The sequence below is a fragment of the Osmerus mordax genome, chromosome 11 (genome assembly GCF_038355195.1).
Source record: "Osmerus mordax isolate fOsmMor3 chromosome 11, fOsmMor3.pri, whole genome shotgun sequence".
In the NCBI taxonomy this organism is placed as follows: Eukaryota; Metazoa; Chordata; class Actinopteri; order Osmeriformes; family Osmeridae; genus Osmerus; species Osmerus mordax.
Window position 1 is genome coordinate 6,668,020 of NC_090060.1, and position 26,594 is coordinate 6,694,613.

General features: G+C 47.9%; 1 protein-coding gene across 1 annotated transcript; it reads right to left on the minus strand.

The window, feature by feature from the left end:
- Positions 1 to 5,278: 5,278 nt before the first annotated feature.
- On the minus strand, positions 5,279 to 21,640 carry zgc:172282 (leucine-rich repeat and fibronectin type III domain-containing protein 1-like protein). Its single transcript, XM_067246309.1, has 4 exons — positions 20,271 to 21,640; positions 7,521 to 8,155; positions 5,537 to 5,658; positions 5,279 to 5,399 (listed from the first exon to the last, which is right to left on the minus strand). Exons 1-3 carry the CDS (start codon positions 21,638 to 21,640, stop codon positions 5,591 to 5,593), a joined length of 2,073 nt encoding a protein of 690 aa, XP_067102410.1. The 3' UTR covers positions 5,279 to 5,399; positions 5,537 to 5,590.
- Positions 21,641 to 26,594: the final 4,954 nt, after the last annotated feature.

Below are 26,594 nucleotides of genomic sequence, written 5' to 3' on the forward strand. Positions count from 1 at the left end.
TCCTCACTCTCCCTTCATCCCCTCCTCCCTCCATCCCTTCATCCCCTGCCCCAGCTCCGGCCCTGTCCCCAAGCAGAGCTCTCCGATGTCACAAGCTCAGGCATGGATGGAGTGTTGACTTTGACGGTCATTAGCTGTCATTGGCTGTATCTCCCAGGCATGGAACGACACCAGCGTGAGAGCGATGGGAGAAAGGGAGACGACCGCCCACTGTCTTTCATTCCCTCTTCTCTTCTCTTCCTCTCCCTCCATTCTCCCTCCTCCTTTCGTGCCCCATCCTTTATTCGCTCCTTTGCCTTGTTATCCTGATCCCTCTTCCTTCACTTACCATGTCTCCCTCTCCCTCCACTCTTCCTTTACGTCCTATATCTCCTCCTCCCAGCTCTCTGCCATCACCTCCCTCCATCTCTCCTTTCTCCCTCCCTCCTCTCTCCCTTTACCTGCCCATCCCTCTCCCTCCCTCCTCTCACTTCACCTCTCTCTTGCCTGACTCCATCTCTCTCCAACTTCGAACTCGACAAACCGCGTGTAACATCCTTGAACATTTAATTTGCTTTTCTTTCTTCTTCAGAATTCATCAAGAGGGAAGGACACAGTTAAAGCAGAGAGAAGCAGTGGAACAGATACTGAGCGAGTCCAAGGTTAGGACTCTGGCCTGGAGAAGATGGGCTTTGTATCTACCACGGTTTGTTTTATGTGAAGCAATCCAGACTGGAGACACTCTTTCAAGGTCCAACACGTTATGAAAAATCCACAGAGAAGAGAGGAGGAAAAGGAGGGGTAGAGGAGGTGGGAGGGGAGGAGTGGATACAGGAGGGGGGGAGAGGAGAGAATAGAGGGGAGGAGGGGATTGGAGAGGAAAGGAGGGTAGAGGGGAGAGGAGGGGAAAGAGTGAGAAGAGAGGAAGCCGACAGAAAACATGTGAAGAATGTGTAAAATCCCCAACACAAGGATCTCGCAAGTGAGATTTGTTGCCATAAGTTCAGTCAGTGTTTGTCAGAATCAGTCAGGTGTGGTACATTAGTACCATGTAACATCAATAATCAGCCGAGACAGGTCTCCGTGGACCAATATCACTTCCTGTAAACACATCTCCAGCAGGAACGGAGTGACGAGGATGGAAAAGAACAGGCCGTCGACAGTAGACAACACTGCAGTTGTGATTCCTGTCTGTTTGTATCCCTTCATGTCAGCAGATGTGTGGTCGGGTCTAAGACTGTGAGCAGCTCCCCCGGTGGTCAAAGACACTCAATTCACCTCAGAGATTTACTGTAGGTGTGACAGATCGATGTCCTGCTACCAGGAAAGGCTGCTAGTGTTTTTCTTTATGAGCCATGCAATTACAGTAATATGATGATTTAGCACAACTACAAACAATGGAAAAGTGAGAAGTGAGAGAAAGAGAGAAACAGAGGTAGAGAGAGAGAGAGAGAGAGAGAGAGAGAGAGAGAGAGAGAGAGAGAGAGAGAGAGAGAGAGAGAGAGAGAGAGAGAGAGAGAGAGAGAGAGAGTACAGGAAGTAATCCGACACAAATAACTCCACATATTTGTTTTTTCTTTTTTTTTTACTAGAAAATGTTCACACACCATAAAAATTACATGTACAAAACTATAAGATTTTTTAAATTGCATTATGTACAGATACAAAAGATAAAGCCAAAACAATACATGAGTGAAACACTGAGGAGGATGAATCCAGTGGAAGGTTCCCGACCAGTCTGTCCATCCTCTGGTCGTTCAGGTCTGCGTGTGTGTGTTCTCTCAGGGTGCGTATGTCTGTGCTTCAGTTCGTCTCTCTCTTCGGATAACAACTGTCTGAGTCAGGCCACGCAGCACAGGTGATGAAAAGGAGGAGGAGGAGCAGTAGGAAGAGGATGACAATGGCGGCACAGACATGCTTGGTTGTGGCTCTTGGTAACTTCGTGGCGGTGCGTCCCAGAGTCCGGACAGACCTGCCGAAAGGAGAGAGAGACAGACGTTATGGAAAGAGAGAGGAAACAAAGAAAAGAGAGAGAGAGAGAGAGAGAGAGAGAGAGAGAGAGAGAGAGAGAGAGAGAGAGAGAGAGAGACAGCACAACCAACATGAGCCCAGAGGGGACACTGCCATAATGTGGTTAGGACCCAGACAGTGCTCCAAGGTCAGAACTTGGGTTCTGAAGGTTTGGCAGGTTCTGGAAGGTGCTGCTGGGCCCAGAGTCTGTCCCTAGCTGGGCAGTCCAGAACCTCATTAGCATTCCCACCTGGTTCCTTCTTTTCTCCCTTCATCAGACTGTCAATCATCCCACATCCAGCCTGATTCAACTGACTCAAGCAGACTCTCACCAGCTTGGTTCAACTGACTCAGACCAGCCTGGCTAACTGACTCAGACCAGCAATGACAACCTGACTCAAACCAACTCAAACCAATCTAGACAAACTCTGGTGGTCACGATTCAGGAAGCTTATAGTTGTAAGAGCAATTCAGTTAAGGCCAGGGCAGAGCCAGTCTGTCACAGCTATGAATCAGCTCTCAGCTGTGTGTAGACATTGCTCAGAGAACCGTAGCCACCCCCCCCCCCCCCCCCCCCTATTTTGCCACTTTGCCTGGCAATAAGTAAAGTTTTGATTGATTACCAAACTAAAGCTGTTATTGACTATCGCGTTACAGCAGAGCCAGAGAACAATCTAGAAAGCAGGAGCCCTTTCAATACTTTCTATAGCAGCTCTCCGTTCTACAGTGTTCTCTCTCTCACACACACACACACACACACACACAAACACACTCTCACACAAATACACACCAACAGAACAGCATTCTTCAGCACGCTGTGTTGCTAAATCTGCTCCATTGTGGCTCCAGAGAAACATGGAGATGTCCTGTGTGTCTGGGCTTGGTGATCGACAGGAACAGAAGCACGGTGTGAAGCACAATGAGCCAGCGTTTAGGCTCAGCGCTGCTGAGTCCAAATACAGCTACAGGCCGGGGGATAGCTATTACGCTAAAACACATGATTCCTATACACACTCACACACACACATACACATTCTGTAAGGCCTATACACACACTCATAAACATACTGCATAAACACACACAAACTATTCCTGTGGCATACACATATGGCATACACACACGCACACTCTGCTGAAGTTGTAAAGAAAGGTTATCCTTGCATGTGACATTTCCCTGGGTCTCAGGCTAGTTAGTGATGTTCTGACAGTCCTGCTCAGTCCCCTGGTGGGTTATAGCATGTGGGCTCATTCTGCTGTTAGTGCCGGGGCTGGCACTACTGGGGGAGAATACACAGTAGCGGGGGAAGAGCTTGCACACACACACACCTGCTCACACACACACAAACACATTATACACACACACACAAAAGGAGAAAAACCCAAGTAGCCAGAAAGCTCATGGGTCTTCATGCTGTGATGATCAAACTCTCGTTAGTGAAATGAAGAGGCCAGATTAGGTAAATGAGGAAAGTAGAGATTAACACTTTAGTGAGGGGGGACGTTGTTTTAAGAGACTAACCCCTGTTGATCCCGCGGCTTGTTTGAACTGTGCCTTAGATGAACGAGATAACGATGCAAACACACTTGTGGAGTGGAGCAGGAAGTCTGGGCTTGATCCCTGCTGCGTAGTATACACATACACACACACACACCGATATATGTACACACACGCGCAGAGCCGTACACACGTACACACAGAGATACAAACACACCTGGGCCATCAGTAGTCTTACAGCTGTGTGTGTTTTGTCTATGTGTGCTCCTGTATGCTCTGTGAACAATATCAGTTTGATTGCACACTCCTAAACCACGTCTCCACAAAATAATATAAAGAAACCTTGACTTGCATTACACAAATCAAACAGGCAATAATCTGTTCTATAGCTTATCTACTAATGGTTGGTTTGTTTATTTCAACTGTGTATGTACATCCATGTGTGTGTGTGCGTGTGCAGGGGCAGGTTCAGCGCTACAAACTCTGTGCGTGTATGTTTATGGAGTAACTCTGTTGTGTAGGTGTGTTTGTTTGTATGTGTGTGTGTACTCTAGGGACAGGGTCCTTTCTCCATAGCGTGAGTGTATGTGTGTATGCATGTATGCTTGTACGTTGTGTAAGCGCATGTGCATGTAGGGACAGTCCCCCTTCTTGAAACTGTGTGTGTGTGTAAACCTGTCCTGCTGTTCACGGTACTCTGCTCTAACTTGAGAGCCAGCAGAGGCTTTGCACAGGATCTGCGCCACAGTTTACGTCTGAGGCAGAAATAGCATCACTTATCCATTATTCATGCCTACCTTGCTTTGTCTCTGAGAGGCGATATGCTACAGCACACCCGTCACTGTAACCCACCTCATCCCGATAGGACAAATCACCTTGTAATCACACCAAATGCCAGATCAGATAGGCCGAATTGCCTTGTCGGACATTTTCTAGAGCCTTCCGTTTGACGGCTTGGGCTGGGCTACGTCTGCACAGCAAGGTGTTAGAACACAAAATAAGCCTTCAGAGCTCAAACGCTAGGACGAAAAACAAGCCAGTTTTACGCAGCTGTAGCCCATTGGAAATGTGAGCTGCAGTGAAACTGTTATCTTGTGGGTCTTCCCGGGTCAGAAGAACTGAAGACTCAGAGCCAGCAAACTACCAACGTCACTTTTCACACACAAACACCTGTACTTCTCAAACTATTCTTTTTCTCTCTGTGAAAGCCCACTATACTAGCTAGGTTAGCTGTCAATCTGTCAGGCAAGAAAGAAAGAGAAAAAGAAATATCTTCTTGTAATCGTCTGAGCTCAGCGACTCACCTGTCTGGAGATCCTACAGGCTGGGCATCACTTATAATCAGGTCCAGATATAGATCCAGAACCACTAGAACCAAAACCAGGTACACATCCAGAACAGGGTCTAGAACCAGACAGGTCCAGGTCCAGAACAGGTTCTAGAACCAGAACCAGGTCCAGGAAGAAGCAGGTGCAATCAGGTACAATCCAACCAGAAAATATTATCTCTATCCAGGCACATTATTGTTGTGTATTGTTTTTCCAGGTGCCGTGTTGCTGGGGTAATGACAGTCTGTGGACAGAAGAGCTGTTCCCTGTCTCCTGGTCCAGGTGTAGTAATATTAGAGCTCAGCAAGGTACCTGCATGGTCCTGGAACACTGGCATCCTAAAGTCAGGACAGTTCTAGAATACATGGATGATAGACCAGCCAGACGAGTGCAGGAGAGAACGGGCAGTTAGAGACTTGCAAAAAAGAGTTGAAGAGTTCGAGAAGGGATGACAATTGAAAGGAGGTGGTGGAAGGGGGGGGGGGGGGTTGTTTGCAAAGAGTCCACCAAGAGTTCTGATGTCATCTGATACTGTTTATTACTATGACATCTCCAGCTCCGCCACAGTTCTGGAATCCTGGAGCAATCTGGGGAGTGAAGATGAGAGCTCTGGTTACTTTAGGAGAATCATTGATATTCAGGTCTTCTTTCCACACAGTCTTCCTTTTGCCAGACAGAGCTAGAAGGGGGGAGGGAGGGAACGTATAGTAGAGTGAGGACGCACCAGCTCTCCTCTGCTAGACATGATGTGCCTCTGGCAGAGTCGCAGAGAGAAACGTCATATCTTGAAGTCGCTCCAGTCTCTCTGAGGCTTCTGGTCTTCTGCTGCTGATGCCACCGGAATATCTGGAGGGACAGACAGAGATCTAGTCAAACAAACAGTTATATTCAGACAGACAGACTGTGTGACAGACAACAAGGAGACAAAGTATGAAAGCCAAAAACCAGTGTATAAAAAAACAGCTAGACAGAGACAGAGAGAGAGATATAAAGATAGACAGAGACATTAAGAGAGAGAGAGAGAGAGAGACAGAGAAAAGAGAAAGTAACATCAACAAAAAAGAGAGGAGAAAACAGGAATGAGGGATGAGGTGAAGGGAGGTTCACAAGCCGCTTGCGTCCCGTCCCCTCCTTCTCATCCCTCTCTCTGTTTCAGGGACATGGGTATCGCGGGCCCTGGCCCTGGCCTGGGGAACGTGATGCATGGTGGTGTCAGCAGAACAGTGTCTCACCCGGGACAACACTGATAAACAAGGACTCTATCTGTCTTCGGGTCTGACAGGAAACAGCTCCCCGGAACACTCTTCAGTTTGAAAACCCCGTCAGTGGAGATTCACTCTACAGCAAAGGATTTTTGACTCGACAATCCAATTTCGTTCCTTTGACTGAAATTTGAAATGCACTGTAACAATTACAAGGTTGGAAAAGTGTTGGTTCAATCGGTTCAAGGTCCACTTTGGGGAACTAATTAAAAAAATGTTTCTGTGTTTTTATCGAATGGAATCTTCTTTTTTTTTTGCATTGGTTCCTTTCATAGGGAAATTGACATTGATTTGACCCCAATTCTGTAAGATGTTGTTCTAGATATCAGAGTAGAGGCTTGCTCACCCTGACTTCTCTATCTCTGACTCTTTGTCTGTCTCTGCCTCCACCCTGCCTCTGTCTATGCCTACGTCTCTAATCACACAGCGCTGACAGCGGCCTATCCACTACTCCAGTTTACTGTGTAATCATTTTGTGTAGCAGTTACAGTATTTGGAAATTAATTATCTAGTACCTGCATTTCGGCGGAAGAGATGGTGGCTACAGCTTCTGTTCTGTCAGTAGACTTGAGGCATCTTCATCTCAATCAGTCCAGTCAGAACCAGAACCTGGTCCAGAACCTGGTCAAGAACCTGGTCCAGAATTATGTTCATACTAGGTTCAGGTCTGGTTATGTTCATACTAGGTTCAGGTCCCTGATCTCAGAAGCCCAATCCTTCAGGCCCAGACAGGTTAGGTGTGCCAAGACAGGTCTAACTCAGACCCCAGGACCAGACAAAGTCATCCACGTTTTTTACTGATAAATGTTCGTTGGCTGACACTCTCTTCGCTTGACTGCTCACCTTGATTCCCATCCGGATCAATCTTGCTGCTGATTGGCTGTATTGAGAGTGGTGGGCGGTCCTAGTGACCCAGGTCTCATTCTCTGTATTGATTTACTGATTTAAAGGAGCCTGGTCTAAACCCCTGACCAGTCACTCAGAAACAGCAATTATCTGATTGGAGTGTGCCTCTGCGTCCATGCACTGCACTAGATGCTCTTTAGAATCTCCACACACTCTCTTAACACACACTTAGATCTGCTCCACTGGGCAAAATGAATGGGTGCGCTGCAACAGATCACACACGCACACACGCACACAGACAGATCCATACACACAGCTACTCACACACAGAGACATACACACACGGACAACTCGGACACAGGTAGGGAGAGCTAAGGCTAAAATACAGTGAGACAGCCTGACATTTTAATGGTGAAAGAAAAAAGAAAAATTGGGTCATTCAGTTTCTCTCTCTCCTCACACCTCTTAGACTATCTGTCCTTAGTTGTGTCCCTCGTTCTCCTAGTCATTCCTCTTTGTCATTACACCCCTTATTTCTCTCTGTCCCTCTTTCTCTCTCTCTCTCTCTCTCTCTCTCTCTCTCTCTCCGTCTGTACTTACTTCCCAGTGTGTCCAGGCCGCTGGAGTCTTTGGCTGTGAGGGAGGCTCTCCTCTTCATCTCTATGGTCGTCCTGGAGAGTCGTCGCTGGGAGGGTGACATGAGGTCCTGGGGCCCGGTCTGGGCGGCCGGGTCCTTCCCAAGGCCTCTCTCACAGTCCTCCACCAGTGCCATGGTGTCCCTGCCATGGTGTCCCGCCCCCGCCCCCACCCCTCCACAGGGTTGGGCCGGCTCCTCCTGGCCCTCGGTGACCTTTGACCCTGAACGGGGCACTTGGCCTCCGGTCTGGCCTCCGTTGGACTGGGTGCGCAGTGTGCCCAGGGTGCCTCCCTTGCCCACGTCGCTCCCCTGCTGGCTGTAGACCTTGTAGCGGATCATGAGGATGATGATGAAGACGAGGACTGACGCCACGATAATGCCGCCGATGATAATGATCATCGTGCCGCCCAGGAAGTGGCTGTGCAGCGACTGACATTGGCTGAACTCGGTTTCCGTGGTGAACTGGACGCAGCCCACTTGGCGAGTGGCGGTGAGGGCCGTCATGCCGTCGTCGTACACCGCCAACACGCACAGGTCGTACTCCCGGCCCGACACCAGGTCACGAACCAGGAAGTCCTGACTGCTGGAGGGTATCATCCTGAGAAGAGAAGAGGAGCACTGCTGTCAGTATTGGACAATGGGATAAAAGCAAGTTACATTTTTCGAAAAACAAGAATTACTTATAAACAAACCAACAAAAGAGAAAATAAGTTACTGTATTGGCACGCTAATAATTTTCTTCCCTAAACGTTCCAGGCGACGTTGGCAACATTGAGTGTAACATTTGGACTGTGGCTCAGTTAACAGTTCCCTCCACACTTACTTGTCATGTCAGCTCTAAATCGCTCCTTTCAACGCTAAAGTGTAATGATTTGACAAGATTGGGCTCATTTTGTCTGGTAATTTTTCGACACGGCTGCACTTTGCTAAATCGCGCCAATTTTACTTTCCCATTCTAGCGAGCAAAAACTGGACTGGTAAGCTGGTTGTGAGAAGCAAAAACTGAGACTGTCGTCACCAGTGACAGGTTTTGGGTTGTATGTAATGAGCACAGTCCTGTTGGATGCTACCAGCAGTCATGTTGGATGTACAGTACGGTCCTGTTGGATGTAGAAAACAGTCCTGTTGGATGCTACCAGAAGTCATGTTGTATGTAAAGAGCACAGTCCTGTTGGATGCTACCAGAAGTCATGTTGGATGTAGAGTACAGTCCTGTTGGATGTAGAAAACAGTCCTGTTGGATGTAACCAGCACAGTCATGTTGGATGTCGAGAACAGTCATGATGGATGTAGAATGTTCTGGGTTGTATGTAATGAGCACAGTCCTGTTGGATGCTACCAGAAGTCATGTTGGATGTAGAGTACAGTCCTGTTGGATGTAGAAAACAGTCCTGTTGGATGCTACCAGAAGTCATGTTGTATGTAATGAGCCCAGTCCTCTTGGATGCTACCAGAAGTCATGTTGGATGTAGAGTACAGTCCTGTTGGATGTAGAAAACAGTCCTGTTGGATGCTACCAGAAGTCATGTTGTATGTAAGGAGCACAGTCCTGTTGGATGCTACCAGAAGTCATGTTGGATGTATAAAACAGTCCTGTTGGATGCTACCAGAAGTCATGTTGTATGTAATGAGCCCAGTCCTGTTGGATGTTACCAGAAGTCATGTTGGATGTAGAGTACAGTCCTGTTGGATGTAGAAAACAGTCCTGTTGGATGTAGAAAACAGGCATGTTGGATGTAACCAGCACATTCATGTTAAATGTAAAGTATAGTCATGTCGGATGGAGCCAGAATATTCTCCAAGAAGTAGAAGGGAAGGTAGTGTTCTTCTGAGTCTGCTAACAACCTGAGGACCCTGGGATGTCCAACCTGGGTTGTCCACCCAGCATCATTAAAATACTTGCAGAGTCTTCCAGAAGCTCACTCAGTCAGACCTGTCTCTGAACGCAAGAAGTCTGAATTCACACGGCAGAACGCAGTCTCCCATTCTCCTATTTCACAGTTCATTAGCAGGCAAACCAGACCTGACATTTAAAGTCTGCCAACAGTTTAAGGGACTGACTGACGAGGTAGGAGACATTTGGTAAATACTGTCCATCTTATCTCATTAAGGACCAGATGAATCCCACAGACAAACACAGCATTTATGGACACAGCAAAGAAATTATTTTATCCGTCACACTCCTACTACAGAAAATTATACTCATTTTTTTTATTTTTTTATAAATGTGCCAATTATTTTAAGGACAATGAGAACACACAGAGTGCTGATGGGATGGGCGGGTTAGGCCCTTCACCCAGCTTGTAAACCTGAGCTGTGCGCCACGCTATCCCTTCCCCAGGGAACAGAGGGGACCAGAAGATTAGCATAGCTCAGTAGGGATGATTCCCCTGGAGTCTGGAGCTGGCAGGGGATCATTAACTCCATATTCATTATAAACTTAGATGGGCTCAAACTTAACTTCTGGCAAATCTAACTTCACGCAGACACCGAAAGTTTGAGGCATACATATTCCAGACTTCGAAACTGTCGAATTCAGTTTACGTTAGCAATTGGCTGCTGTAGCCCACACACGCAGACAAAGTTTTTAAGTACTGGGAAATGTCTGAGGTGTAATCCTCCCTTACACACACATGCACACATGCACGCATTCACACATGCACACATGCACGCATTCACACATGCACACACACACATATATATATATAGTGTTACTTTTGGCCACAGGCGTACTAATGCTCTTATAGACAAAGCCTGGCATTCATCATTCTATCAGACGCTTGGAAATAACCCATTTCCTCCTTTACATATAATGCATATATGGCAGACTATAATCTCAACAGGGATTGAGGTCAGGGATTACATCGGCTGACTTCCATTAAATAAACAGATAATGGGATGGATGGGAGCATCCTTTTTTTTGTATACACACTTGGATGTCAGACTGACGCCTGGTCACCCCTATCTTTCTGCTTCCTGTTGGAGGGGAAAATCTGCCCCCCCCACCCCCCCTTTGATCCTAAAAGAGATTACAGGTTCCCAAATAATAATAATAATAATTAATAATAATAATAATAATAATAATATATCTATCTATCATCTGTCTGTCTGGCTGTCTGTCTGTCTATCTGTCTGTGTCTGTGTGTGTCTGTCTATCTGTCTATCTGTCTGTGTGTTCACCTTTGGCTGGAGGAGGATAGAGAAGAAAGCTCGCCTGTGAAGACTAATCACTCCTAGCTGCTCCATACTCTCTCATTAAAGCTGCAGAGCTTCCCTCAGCAAAGGCACCTTGATCTACCCTGCCCACAGCTCCTCCAGTACTTCATCCTCGTCTCGTGTCTGCTCCAAGCCTATTACTGCCGACCGGGGACACGAGAGGGCCACGCTGTCAGAGTAAGGGGAGAGGAAAGATAGAGAGAGGGCCGGGGGGGGGGGGGGGGGGGGGGGGCTGTAGAGAACATGAAATCAAGACAAAGGGAAATACAGACAGATGAGAGATGAGAGGAGAGGAGCGATAAGGATGGGAGAGTGATGAGTACATGTTACATACATAGAGATGGAGAGAGACAGAGCAAGACAGAAGGAGGCAGACAGGGAGAGAGACAGAGGGAGGTAGACACAGGGTGGAAGACAGGGAGAGAGACAGAGGGAGGTAGACACAGGGTGGAAGACAGGGAGAGAGACAGAGGGAGGTAGACACAGGGAGGAAGACAGGGAGAGAGAGAGACATGGTAGAGTGAGGTGAGGAGGTGTGGGCACCAGGTAAGAGTGACTGACAGTGAGATTGTGTCAGCAGCAGGAAAGTGATTCCTGAAGCCAGATTCAGCTGTGCTAAATCCAATCACTGAAATGAAGTGGGGGCGGCTGAAAGGAAATGATTCTCTTTGAGACAGTATTATTTAGGGCACAGAAATTAGACCGTGAGTATGTTTTATTGTAAACATCTGAATGATGGTGAAATGTGGATTAGGAGTTTGATGATAACTGTGTGTGTGAGAGTGTGTGTGTGTATGCATGTACATGTTTGTGTATGTGTGTGGGCGCATGCCTTTCTGTCAGTATGTGTATGTATCCTAGGGAGTCAGATGGCTGAGCGGTGAGGGAATCGGGCTGGTAACGTCAGCACACGGCAGCACACGGTCTTCACAGCTGTGCTCACAACACAACGTCAGCTGGCATGACCGGGAATCGAACTGGCAACCTTCGGATTACTAGCCCGATTCCCTCACCGCTCAGCCACGTGACGTTGTGTCCTTGGGCAAGGCACTTCACCCTACTTGCCTCGGGGGAATGTCCCTGTACTTACTGTAAGTCGCTCTGGATAAGAGCGTCTGCTAAATGACTAAATGTAAATGTATGCATGTGTGTGTGTGCAAATGTCCTGTATGATGTGTGTATAATGTGAGTGTGTCTGTGTGTGTAACTGTATGAGGTGTGTATAATGTGTGTGTGTATGAGGTGTGTATAATGTGTGTGTATGTAACTTTATGATGTGTGTATAATGTGTGTGTGTGTGTGTGTATGTAACTGTATGATGTGTGTATAATGTGTGTGTGTGTGTGTGTTGCCTCTGTCAGGAGACCAGCCCATAGCCTGTCCTCCTCTCCAGAGTGAAAGTCGAGTTTAAACATGTAAATCTGCCAGAATACTCAGCACATCCTTTTAATTCCATCGTTACGGCAACGCTGTATAATTTTCTGACTGATTGGTGTGCAGTCTAGTGAGAAACGATGACCTAGAAAACCCCAACACCATCATCATCAGCAGGGCGGACACAAGAACTACAGCCAGGGTTGTGTGTGTGTGAGTGTGTATGTACCGTACTCCCCTGCATGGTCAGATACTCTGTTGTTAATCTGCGTTTGTTTTGGCCTCCAGCCCACAAAACCAGATTAGTGACACAGGTGAAGACACACAAACACTCATTTCAAACCACACACACACCAAAGACACATGTTTTGTATCAACACCAAGAAACCCACAAGCATACCACACAAAAACAAACATGAACACAACACAAACACTCACACGCCACACACACATACTGTACACACACACACACACACGCACGCACGCACACACACACACACACACACACACACACACACACAACTGAGACGAACGGCATCTCTGAGGAGATAGTTCCGCAGGAAGGTTCAGCTTACATGACAGCCTTCTCCTCCTCCTGCTGTCATTCCATCTAATCAACATCAGACAGCCCACAGCAGGCTCCTCACTGAGAACAGCCCGCTCTCACAACACCATCATCACTGCAGGACGAGACAACAGGCAGAGAGGGGATTCAAACACGGAGCGACACAACAAATTAAGTGTCTGAATAATAAGGCAGTGAGATCAAGTAAAGGTGAAGTCTCATTTAGAAGGATTTCTTCCCCCCCCCCCAACCTTATCTGCCCCAGGATGAAGAGTTTACCAAGCAGCTGGGTTTGGGACAGATTAAAACCAAGACATACAAACTAATCCCTTCCTGCAATCTGTGTAAACACACACACACATGCATCCTCCACAAACACACACACACACACACACACATACCCTTATACACCTCCAATTATATATCCTTATATACATATTACATATCACATGCACACACTCACTCACTCACACACACACACACACACACACTATCTCTCTCTCTCTTACTTTCTCTCTCTCACACACACAGTCCTCCAAATCATCCCCACAAGGCTATCAAACCTCTGGCGTGTGCGTCAGAGTTTGGGACTCACGCATCACTGGCTGGTTAACAGGTGAGTCATTTCTCCAATGGCCCCTGGGGAGTTTGGCATCCATGCATCCCCTGAGCTGGCACAGGGGCCTCACTAAATCCCTCCTGGCAGGGAGTCCCCTCCGCCCCACAGGCAACCGCGCCACAATGCAGCCAGGGGAGGAGGAGCCTGGATGGGGCAGAGATTCTGCCCACTCCTCCTGCTTCTCTAGGCCTACTGCCCGGCTCTGGAATCTCCTGCCAGGCCTTCCGAAATCTCCCCCATGCCAGTCCCTCTTCAAATCCCTGCCCCCCAGTCTTCCTTCAAGCCTCAGTGCCCCTCCACATTATCAGTACCCCTACCCCCCCCCCCCCCCCCCCCCCCACACACACACACACACACACACACACAACCCATGGACCCAGCAGGAGGATGTCATGTATTATGGATGCCTGTTGGCCTCGCTGGGAGCAGAGACCCCTCCCAGACCCAGGCTGGGGCCTGGCTGAAAGAGACACGGGTGGGGCTGGGGGGGGGTTGGCTTTGAGGGGAGGGATGAGAGAGGAGTTGTGGATGGAGCTGGCAGGGAAGGCTTGTCGGTGTCACAAGGGGAGGGGGGGGGGGGGTCACTTTAAGGAGTGGCCAAGACCAGCCTCTCCAGCAGACCTTCACTTTATCACTTATTCATGGCTCACCCTGATGGCCTCCTGATGGGAGGGAGGGAACAGGAGAAGAGGAGGAGAAGATGAAGAGGAGAGGAACGAGGGGAGAGGAGGAGGGGAGGAGATGGAGGGGAAGAGGAGGAAGTGAGAAGAACTGGAGGAGAAGAGGAAGGGGAGAGGAGGAGGGGAAGCAGAGGATATGAGGAGGAGGAGAGGTGGAATGAAAGGACAATGGAGACACTGAATGAGTAGAATGTGTGTGTTGTCAACGGTACTGTCTGCTCCTCTATAGACGAAGAAACAAATATTTGTTGAGCCGAAGTAAATTTTCTTAAATAATTGATGCTAGACCACTTTTTGCCTATCAGACCATAACTATATGAACATCATCTGAACCTCTAACATCATTTCCCCCCTGCCCGTCACAATCCTCACACACACACACACACACACACCCTCCAACTGCCTCTCTGCCCATTGAGCTCTAGGAATCCAGCTGTGACGTATTTGTGTGTGCTATTTAATGCAGCGTATGTTTGTGTTTGTGTGTATGTGCCAGAGAGAGAGTGGGTATTACACAAGATCAACACACTGAGGGACTCTCTCTCTCTCTCTCTCTCTCTCTCTCTCTCTCTCTCTCACACACACACACACAGACAGACAGGCACACACACACACACACACAGACAGACAGGTACACACACACACTCAGACAGACAGTAGCACAGGCTCAGGTGGATGGCGGTTTCCATCCAGTTATCAAGCTCTGACAGACACAGGTCAGAGTTCATACACCAAACACACAATACATGAGTACAGCACATCCTGTACATACACCACCCAGGTAACACAGCAAAAGTAGAATTCTTTATGTATACTGTGTACCAGCTATGTACACCGTATTATACTGACTATACCAGCTATGTACACCGTATTATACTGACTATACCAGCTATGTAAACAGTATTATACTGACTGTACCAGCTATGTACACATTATTATACTGACTATACCAGCTATGTACACAGTATTATACAGACTATACCAGCTATGTAGATAATGGTGTTACATACTGGTATCATACTGGCTCATGGGTGGACTGTGACCTGTTGTCTCCTGCCTTGTTAGAACTCCAGCTGTCCCCAGCATTTAAGTAATCCCTGTGTCTCAGGGGAGGAGGGGTGAGGGTGGAGGGGGAGGGTGGAGGAGGGGGGCGTGTCAAGCACCATAATTAAAAATTGATCTGGGCCATGAGAGGAATGATGAAAACCCTCTGCAAGACGCAGAGGATTGTGGGTAAGTGGCGACAGGGCCATTGCTGATCTAGGCGATATATAAGATTTGATGAGAGGTGGAATGCAGGAGAGAGGGAAAGAGAAAGGTGAGAGGAAGGGAAAGAGGGTGGGGGGGAGAGTGGGAGAGGAAAACGAGTGAAGGAGAGTGAGAAAGAAGGTGAGAAAGAGAGAGAATGAGAGCAGGAGGGGGGAAAGAAAGGAGAGAGAGAGAAAGAGAGAGAGCGAGAGAGAGAGAGAGAGAGAGAGAGAGAGAGAGAGAGAGAGAGAGAGAGAGAGAGAGAGAGAGAGAGTAGCAGCATGGCCATCTCTGGCCATGGGTGTATGGGATTTAATTGTTTATTTTCTGGTATTTTCCTTAATTGGCTGTAATAATTGGAGCAGGTGTGTGTTATCCCCAGCGCTCGTTAACACTTAAAACAGTGTTAGCTGCTGCTAAGTGGATCATTGAATTAAGTGACAATGACCTAATGGCTAGCAGCACTCCTAATGACGCCTGTGTCGTGTGTGAGTCATGTGAATGTGTGTATGTGCTTGTGATGTGTGTGATGTGTGTGTGCTGGTCAGAAGGATAATGTGAAGAGTTTACCTAATGAAGGTATTGACTGTAGGGGAACAGTTAACAGGTCTTGTAGGGGTGTTGTATTAGCAATCAAACCCCCTGGTACTACCTGTCACTTAGTTCAGTCTGTTTGCTCACCTGGACTAGGAGCCCTGTACTATTATAGGCACCAGACAGAGGGTGTGTGTGTGTGTGAATGTGTGTGTGTGGTAGGTGCGTGCGTGTTTTTGGTTTGTTTGTGTGGTGCGTTTTTGTGTGATGTGTGTGTTTGAGAGAGAGAGAGAGAGTGTAAACCCAGTGGAGGGGGGCAGGTAAAGCAGTTTACACAGAGAGAGAGAGAGAGAGAGAGAGAGAGAGAGAGAGGGGAGATAGAGGGAGAGAGAGAGAGAGAGAGAGAGAGAGAGAGAGAGAGAGAGGAGATAGAGGGAGAGAGAGAGAGAGGGGAGATAGAGGGAGTGATACAGTAGATTTGGAGAGAGAGAGAGAGAGAGAGAGAGAGAGAGAGAGAGAGAGAGAGAGAAGGAGAGAGAGAGAGAGAGAGAGAGAGAGAGAGAGAGAGAAAGAGAGTAGGGATACACGTGGATTAGACAGAACAGGTTGTAGAATCCATCTGTCTCCTCTTTTCCACAACACTTCATCCTGCTCTTGATTGCATCGCTCTGAGTGCAACAAACACACACACATTGACACACCACAATCGCACACTACAAACACACCCACACTCAAAAACACACTCAGTAATGTTATAGAGCATTAATGAACCCCTGTCTTGACAGCAGTGGACACCATATGCTCCCGTCCAAACTGACTTGACAAACAGCTTTCATCCTATCAGCAGCAGGCAGCAGCACATGTGTGGATCAAGTTATGTGCTGGGGTCTGATCCAGGTACAGCCATCTGGCATCAACTGGCATCACAACTGGATGATTGACGACTGTGTCGGTTGGACTGAATGTCCAATAAACTGATTGCAATAACAGCACTTGCCCCCTTTCTCAAGCTTGAGCCCAGGAGAATAGTATAGTAATAATAATGTGTGCATTTGGCAAACTCCTTTATCCAAAGACACATGCAGGGGGAGAGACATGCAACCTCTTAATCTGCAGTTGAATGCTCGAACACTGAGATACACACGTCCCCATGAGTCCAAGAGGTTTACGCAATTAAACTGATCCCATACTGATACACACTGGGTCATGATGGTCAGGATATGACAGGATCACAGCATCTCTGATCCGTCATCATCTTCCTCTCTGACCCTGGATTGCTGCTTCTCTTCAGCCTCGCTCACTCATCACCTCTCTCTCTCTCTGTCTAATTTTCTTTCCTTTGCTTTCATCTGTCTTGTTCCCTCCCTCTGTGCCTCTCTATTTCTCCCTACACCTCCCCCTCTGTCTCTCTCTCTGCGTCCTTCTCTCTGTCCCTGTGCCTCCCCCCTCTATCTCTTTGCATCCATCTTCACCATGGTTCTTTGCCCTCGTCTAACAGTGCCTCATGCAGAGGCGATTTGAAAAGCAGAGGGTGAAAGAGATGGTCTGAAAGAGAGAGGGGAGAGAGAGAGTGAGCATGTGTCCAACAGAGAAAGACACTTCGCTCTATTCATCCTCAGAGAAAATCACCCACAGAGAGAATCTACCGGGGAGAAGAAATTGAAAGAGAGAGCAAGAGTACGGGTGAGGGTGGGAGCATATCTTTAGGGATGTGAATGGAGGTTAACGGTAGGTGAACGAGGTATAGGTGTGTGTGTGTGTTAGAGGGAGGCAAGTGAAGGGGTTGAGGCGAGACAAGTTGTGCAGAAGGAGAGAGAAGTTAGAGGAGTTGAGTCAGTGCGATTGTCTTGTGTTTGCATGAGCTTCATGCTGGTTCCTGCTGTTCTCATAAGTGCCTTCTGTCTGTACAGGTCCAGCTCTCGGCATTGACCACTTCTTGCTCCCCTGCTTGGCCAGCCCATTGACAACATCGACGGCACTGCCCAAAAACTGTGCCAGTAATGCAGCGGCTCCCAGCAGCCCTCACACCCTGTCTGTCTTCCTATAGCGACATCGACCACAAGAACTTCTGAGTCATAATACCAGTTCATGGATTCCTCCTCCTTCTCCACTTCCTGCTCCCCGCCCCCCTTCCTTCTCCTCCTTTTCCTCCTCTCAACCGTCCTCCCTCCTCCTCTGCCCTTTTCCCCACCGCTCCCCTCTTCCTCCCTTCCTCCTCCTCCCTCTCCTCCTCCTCTCTACTTCCACTATCAGCTTCATTCTCCTTCATGCTCAGTGAGTCTGCTCCCTCTGATACAGGAACGCACAACACTGGCCGACACGGGGGAAACAGAGGAGAAGGAGCAGTGGGCTTGTTCAGCACATCTCGCTAACACGATCCTTGAGCCGCAGCAGTTCCCCATTCCGACAGGACGGCCAATCCCAATCAAGGTTGGCTTCGAGATGTAACCACTCACGTTGAGGAGCGGAGCGTTACATAACATCTGCTCCGTTCCAATCAGTGGTCGCATGCCAGTATCCCGGGGGAACGACCTGGCACGACAAGTCTTCATTAAGACAACCCACTTCCTGTGCGATCCACACTGATTGGTTGTTAATCATTTTGGGGGGCTGGCATGCAGGAGCGTTTGAGGCGGCTGTTGGTCCGATTCTATTTCATGGCTCGACTCTCCATGGCTCGCACAGCGCGAGATTGCTGACTAATTACAGCTGGGGGCTGTTGTTAGTACGCATCTTATACACCAGCACTAATACATCCTCCCACTAAACTGTCTGGTTCTTTCTGCGCCATGTCTTGCCAGGCGCTGTCTAATGCTGGTCCTATATATAAATCTCCTGCTAGGCCCATATGCTCCTGATTGGTCCTCACTACTTCCTGGTCCAGGTTTTGCTCCGTTCTGACCTTGTGGTCCAGGTCCGGATCCTCTTTAATAGTCATATTATAGTCGTTCAGAAGTCCTGCCTAACAGTGTGTGGTTCTATCCACTGTGGTCCTTGTCATCTATTGTTCTAGTCTTGCTCAGTCCTGGGTGGTTAGTACCTTCTTGTTGATTATCTCCCCAGGAGTCACAGAGGCAGGAACCTCCAACCACTCATGTCTGGAGACTGGAAGCCTGTGATTCATCCTCAGACAAGCAAGCAAGTTAAGCTGTTAAGAAGAACACCGAGGATCCTTTATCTGGCAGTGTGTGTGGGTGATGGTGCTAGGAGGCTTTGTGTGAGTGTGCTCATAGCCTTGGCGCAATGCATTCTCAAACCTTAGGTAGTGGGTGTACACAAGAAAATGTACGCAATATGCAAGTGTAAAGGTTTACGTAACAATGTTGTACACAAGCAAGTGTGCAATACACAATGAGCCTGTGTAAATGTTTATGTAACAGTCTGTGTGTGTGTGTGTGTGAATCTGCCAGTGTTTTTGCATGTGTGAGTTTGCTGCAGTGTGTGTCTGTTCTCTGTGTGAGCTTTCTCTCAGCCCGGTCCAATTACACAAACAGGACAATTAGTCGATAGCGAAAGTGGCTGAGGATCCGTGTAGGAGTGATTATCAGCAGATAGATTCATCTGGTCTGAACATCTCTCCTGCCGAGTGCCAGCTCATTACTGCTGCGCCGTGTCTGCTCTGGACCTGCTGGGCCACCGTACTGCCTGTCTGTTTACTTCCCTCTCTGAAACCAAGAGCTGAAGGCCTTGTCCGTGACCAGAATCCCACATCGCTGTTCAACACCCGGAGAAACAGACAGGGAATCAGTTTCCTGGAGACCGAAATGAAAATCTGTATACCAGTAAATCTCTCTGTGGGCTTCTGTGGACACCCCCTCCAGAATGAATGGAACAAGGCGCAACCATTTGGGCATGCGCACTTCCTGAATGTGAGTTTGCCGCAATCTGTTGCTATGGTGACTGCTACCATTGGTCAGATCTGACAGCTTAACCAACCAATTGGACAGCACCCCAGGCAGATCCAAATAACCACTGTAGAGCATTTTAAGAGGTTGAAATGATTACACTGATGTAAATGTTCTTCTACTAAATGTTCTTGTTCGGGTGGAAATTGCAGTTCGGGAGTTTGTGTTTCATTGGTGGCAGAAATTAAGTTGTTACGTTCTAGGACAAATTCTGCTGTAAGGCTCTGCTCTGAAAGACTAAAATATAAAAATACTGTTTAAACAACAACCCAAGATTTGATTGGATTTGATAACCCCATAGAGAAGAGGAACATAATAGCTGGCATTTGTTTTTCATCTCCACCAGTTTATGAGTGTTTATGATTAATTGCAACTGAAGCGTCTAATTTTAACTAATGCATTAAACTGTTAAGTAACCGTTTCCTTGAAGAAGCTCACTCCTGCCTAATTCATCCCTTCTGACAGGACCCTTTTCTTTCCCCACAGATGAAAACTGACAGGCATTCAGCTAGCCAAACATAAACAGATGTATATTAGGCAGCCAACCAGACACATAAACAGACATTGCTCACCTGTAGACCAGAGCATCGTCCACAGAGCTGTTGTACTGGACTTGGTACATGCGAACACCTGGAACCGCCTTTTGGCTAGGCCAGCGGATCAGGGCCGAGGTCCCTGTCAGTTCCACCAGAACCACCCTTTGTTCCTGTCCCCTGGTCTCATTGCCCCCCCCTCCCCCGGCTGTCGCCTTGGGGGTGAGGATGGGGGGAGGCTCTCGAACGCGGCTGGTACTGTTCGCCAGGTGGGGCAGCGGGCTGACCACCAGCTCCACAGTTCCGGTAGATTCCCCCGCCGCGTTGGAGGCAATGCAGGTGAAAGTACCCGAGTCCTTCACGGAGGTGATGTTGATCTCCAGGCTGCCGTTGCTGAAGGTGAGGAACCTGGAGGAGTTGGAGATGAGGCGTCCGTCCGGGGAGATCCAGTGGACCTCCGGTTCGGGGTCGCCGTTGGCCTTGCACCTCAGGCTGGTGGGTTGTCCCTCCATGGAGAGCATGCGAGGCGACTTCCGTGTCATGACCGGGGGGTCACAGATGAATTCCTCTTCAGAGATGGTCCAGAAGTACTTAGCAGAGAGATCCGGCGGCGAGGCGCAGGTCTCCAGATCGTCCTCGCGGGTCAGCCTTCGAAGCCACAGAAGCTCACAGTTACAGTGGAGTGGGTTCCCCCCGAAGCTCATCACCAGTGAGGTGAGAGGGGAACCTTTGGACTTGGCGTAGACGGGGATCCTGAGGAACAGAGGGTCTGGAGGGATCTTCTTCAGCTTGTTGGAGGTCATGTCCAGACGAGCAAGCTTGTGCAGGTTGGTGAAGACGCCCTGAGGAACGTTCTCGATCAGGTTGTGGTCCATGTTGAGGGTGTTGACGTTGGTTAGGCGTCCAATGGTTTCCCAGGGGATTTCCGCCAGGTTGTTGTAGGACAGGTCCAGGTCCTCCAGGGTGGACACAAAGTCGTCGAAGGCGTGCGGCGATACGCTGTGCAGCTGGTTGTTGCTCAGGATCAGGTGACGCAGGTTGGTCAGGCCTCGGAAGTGGTCGTCCCTGACGACGGTGAGGCGGTTGCTGTCCAGGTGCAGCGCGCGGAGCCTCTTGAGGTCCTCGAAGGCGTAGGGCAGGATCTGGCTGATGGTGTTGCGCGACAGAGTCAGGTGCAGCAGGCTGGTCATGTTGGCGAAGTCGCGCTTCCTCACGGCCGTGATGAAGTTCTCCGTCAGGCGCAGCTCCACCGTCCGCCGGTCGATCGCCGTGGGGACGAACAGCAGGCCCGTCTTGGCGCAGAGAATGGCGAGCGAGGGCGACAGGTTCTGGCACATGCAGCGCTTGGGGCAGAGCTGCCCCCTGGTGGTCACGACCAGCATCAGCAGGGAGAAGATCAGCCGCTCCATCCTCCTGCGGCTCGCTGGGGAAAACTGAAACACAGATGGGGAAGAGCTACGGTCAGACCACATAGATATGTACTGTGGGCATATGTTCACTGCTCCAGGACACTGGAGCCGACGCAAGCAAGATCATGGTTGGACCGGATAAGATGTGTGAGGTGGATAAGGAGCAGTTGGAGAACTGGTACCCTCATGAGACAGGTGCGGACAACTGGTCAAGTTAATGAAGTCTCGAGGAGGTATAGATGCCTCAACTAGATATACCTGGGAAAATTGCGACTCAAAGGAGAAAGGAACAGAGAGATTTATGTAGATAATGATTTTTAGAAATCTGAAACCAATCAGGAAGAAAAATACTATGGCTGGATCTCAGAAATTGGAACGCAATGTAACTATGGTCAGTATATAGAGAAAAAAGACAGACAGGTGCAGACCATTCACCTTATCCTGATATTCCCCTCCAGTACAAAACCAATCAGACAGCGAAGCCCTATGGCTATGACTCGTGAAGGACAGGCCAATCACATCGTGATGTACGGTATATCAGTGTTGATCGAAAGCATCTAATCCCAGAGTGACATCTATACTGTGAGATGACCTTGTTCATAGGATTATCTTCCTCATTTCTGAAAGACACAAGAGAATATTCTAATTGCATTTAAACGTTATTTCCTTCCTCTGCATGTTTCTAAATTCATAGAAATATTCATGTATCAACGACTTGATTGACTCCCCAGGAGTAGACTCAGTACAGCCAATGAGCAGATCATGGGAGGAAAAAAGTGTGCAATTAAAGAACTTGGAGAACCATTTTCCTCCCATACCACTGTGGGCTAAACATACCATCTGTTAGCTCCCTGTCTAGCCATTCGTCCCAGCAGGAACACCATCTAAATCTCTCTGGAAATCAGCATTTAAAATATCCCCCAACATCTTATGGTACACATGAAATATTAACTTCAAATAATAACACTTAGTCAGATCATCAACACTGTGTTAATGTGGAACATACTGTAGTAACATTTCATTATTTAGGAAAGCGCACGCATCCATTTAACACCTCGATGAACTTGCATATCACTTAACAGCTAATAATGTACACCAACAACAAGGTGGCTGGCTATTTCCTTTTCTGCTCCACTTTTCTGCTACTCCAAGAAAATCTTATTAAATATATAATGGTGGTAACACTGTTCTCATAGCACTATAAATTAAACACAGTAGTCAAGATAACATTACACGTCCTATAAGTGGTCTCCCTCTCTCTCTCTCTCTCTCTCAAGATGTTATGAAGCCAATTGCTCTATCTCCAGTTATTAAGCTGACACCTCATACAGTACCGAGGCAGGAACAGCTAGATAATATAGTAGTATGATCTCATGGTCTACTGGAGGCCATAACGCAGCCCACTGTTTTGTTTAAGAGGAAGCCAATAAAACCAGGAAGTGGAAAGGGTGCCAATATAAGCAGGAAGTGGGTACTGTAGTAAATGGGTGATGCTTCCATTGTGCTGCATTTTATGACCACTGTGGTGTGAAAGATTGATATAGCCCGTGAAGATCAGACAGTTCACAGTATATCACAGTAGATTACATTGTAATACTGCAGTGTTGGATTGTTTCACCTCTGCACCTGTGACCTGTGACGAGTTAAAGAAACAAGGAGGTGAGAAAGGTTAGTGTCAAGTAGGTAAAAGGAGGCGATAGGGGAGATAAGGAGAACAGAGCAGTGGGCTGAAGGTTGCAAAGACAGAGTTCAGAGGAACAATGAGGAAAAAAAGTTAAATGAGGAGATGAAGAGTGCAGCTATAACCCGCTTCCATTGTTGAATTAATAAGGATGTCAGCAGCTTTGAACATGATAAGAGTAGACTTATACACAGCAATGCTGCAACTCAACACAGTCCAACAAATCTTCTTATTTACTTCATTACGAGTAGCACTTTGTGGTGGAGGTAGCCCTCAATCTCTTTTTTTCTCTCTCTCCTTCCATGCCTCACTCTGCCCATGTACATTATATCAGCTACATTCTGAATCCTGTGGTTAAGTTACAGATCAAAATATTCACTGGAAGCTACTGTGTGCCTGTTAGCATGTTTGCTAATTTTCCTTTGTTCACCTATTAGCATTTTCGCTTATCGACTGTTGTATGCTTATTAGCATGTTAGATAATCTTCTGTGGCACAATTGTTAGAAGGCTAGCTAATATTCTGTGGTACGGTTGTTAACACGTCAGCTAATCTACTGTTGTCCACCTTCTAGCCTGAGAACTATGCCTGTTTGTCTGCTTTCCACAGATAGCAGGCCACTAGCTAGATATGCAATTCTTAAGACAGGGCCCTCTCCATGGTACAGATCCCCCAAGAGAAGTGTCAATACCAGTGAGCCAGGGTTCAACTCCCCAGGGTCACCACAGACACAAGGGACTGTCCCCGCCACTGAGCTTATTTACGGGACCAGCTCCATAACCTCGCCACAAGTCCCAGGATCCTTCACTCCCCTCAATGGAGATAGATTAGGCTCTCTGCTGTGGAGTGGAACGGCTGGCTGCCTCCCGAGATGTGTGTGTGAGAGAGAGAGTTGGTGTGTGCGCACTGCTCTCTGAGGACCGAGTAGAGCAAGAATAGAGAAAATGTGGAGAAAATAACCCCCGACACTCAGGCCGAGCTTACAACATCTTATCTCTCCCTTTTCCTCCTTTTCTCTGATCCCTCCTTTTACCCTCGCCCCCCCTGGATCTCTCCCTCTCCTCTTTCTAAACCCTTCCCTTCGTCATGTGATACTCCATTCCGCTCCTATGGCCTCTGCCTCTCAGATGGGTTATATTGAAGGCTAATGAATAATTAAACATGACATGAAGAGCAGTAAAACTGTCCTTCCAGACTCCTGTGTACATGATACATTACAGAACCCTTCCCAGCTAAAACCATGATACTCAAAGTCATGCTTTACCATACATCAGTGCCAGGATGCAGGCAGTATTGTGAAATAAGAAGCAAGGTCAAGGCTAAAGAGTGGAGATTAGTACTGCATGTTTAGTTGCCCTGGGGCTTAGATGACTAGACAAGGACCACGACCAGATCATTCCTGCAGAAGGTTGCCCGGAACCTTAGAAGGCTAAAGCTCCGACACTGGCTGTCGACTAATCATGGCCTGATTACAGTCCCATGGCAGAGTGGATTTTGACCAATCAAAACCATTGTTTTTCTGCTGAAAAGATGAAAACCAATCAGGCTGTCGTGAATCGCGATAGTCCAATTGTTGTGACGCACCATCTATATCCGTCCTAATTACTCCATGTTGCTATGATAACTGTGTTTGTGCGCGGTATTAATCAGGTCTGTGAAGCCGTCGTCCATCAAGCTCTGGGAGCTGAAACCTGCGAGGCCCCCTGACTCCTCAGACAGAGATATCTGCATGTTTGTTTAATGAGCTCCTAATATCTCAGCTCAAACTGTCAATTTTCCGTAGCCTCACAAGCTAGATCTGATGGCAGGGCTCCAGAAAGACTGGAGACTTATGTAGCCGGTCTACCAAGGACCCATGGGAAACGTGATGGGCTACCCATCAAAGATCTTGACTCTAAACTACTGGATCAATAACAATAACCATATAACCAGTTGTTGTGCAACTGCAGATTACAGTTTGAGCTTCGGCTGATTTTAAAGGGCCTTTCAAAATAAAAGCATTTTCTGTCCGTACACAGGGTCAGCTCGGAAGGATGATCTTCAGTTCTCGCAGATACACAATCAGGGGTATAAGCACTAGAGAGAAAATACCATAAATATCTCCTGGCAGCTTCTGGCCTGGCAGGGTTGGCCGGAGCAGAGCCAGTCCATTAGACCAGGAGGCTGCATCCAGCACCCTCTTCCCATTACCCTCCTCCCCTCCTCAGATGGAGGGAGCTAGGGATGAACGAAGGAGCGGAGGGGGGCTGGGGGGAGAGAACCAAAGTGCTTCAAAAGAGGAGAGCATTTATCAAGACGCCCGAGCACGCCTCACCGCGATTGGTCAGGGGCAGCCTTTGGAGCGCACTCCGAGGGTCTTGTCTCATAGCAACGGCAAATGAACAGACAGACAGAGAGGTCTGAAGGGGGGGAGGGGGGGGGGTGCTTGGATTGGGTTTCAAAGCCTGTAAATTGTACATGTGGAGACGGTGTTGATGGTGCCAAGGGTGAAAAGGTGGATGGGAGTCAGAGTGACACTGCCACAGAGAGCGATGCTAATCAAAACACAGCTTTTGTCAGCTACAGAGATGGACCGTCACACTACTGAACTACAGATCAGGCTGAGACACATACAGGTCTCTATTAAACCACACAGAAACTCACTGCCCACACTAACCCACACTCAACTACACTAAACCACACTAACTACACTTATCGAACACTCCCACACACTAAAACACACTAAACTAAGCTAGAGACGTAAACCCACACCAAATTGCGGTGTGGACCAAACCCTACTTACGCACTAGCCCAGACTAACCTATGCTAATCCACACTCAACCATACTCAATCACTAGCCCAAACTAGCCCAAATGAAATCTAACCAGTATTCAATCATATGAAAGCGATCGATATCTCTGTAGTTCTTGCGAACTACAGTTCTTGCTGTAGTTCATCCTCTATCTGGCACTCACCATGAGGTATTTATTATACAGGAGAATATGATGGTAGTCTGTTCCTGTCTTTGTAAATGATTAATGTTCCCGATACCCTCTGTAAACCACTGCCAACATAGCGGAATGTGTATATATAAACACAAACACAGTATATATATAGTATATGTATTCAGTATATTCTTCCTTGAAAACAAGGGTCTACCTTGAACTTTCAAAGCAACATATAATAACCATCATTATTCCACTTCCTGTGATCCCAAACATTTGTCAGTGTGTTCCAGCTATCCAGTAGACACAGCTCTGGATCTAATCTCATTAACGACTCTGGTAGATATGAG

What these genes read in the sequence shown, in the direction of transcription:
- zgc:172282 (XM_067246309.1), bottom strand. Translation starts at nt 21,640, where the DNA reads ATGGAGCGGCTGATCTTCTCCCTGCTGATGCTGGTCGTGACCACCAGG. An exon ending in GACGATGCTCTGGTCTACAG is followed by an intron (nt 8,156 to 20,270) that starts GTGAGCAATGTC and finishes TTCTCTTCTCAG; the next exon opens with GATGATACCCTCCAGCAGTC. An exon ending in CGGCCTGGACACACTGGGAA is followed by an intron (nt 5,659 to 7,520) that starts GTAAGTACAGAC and finishes CTGTCCCTCCAG; the next exon opens with ATATTCCGGTGGCATCAGCA.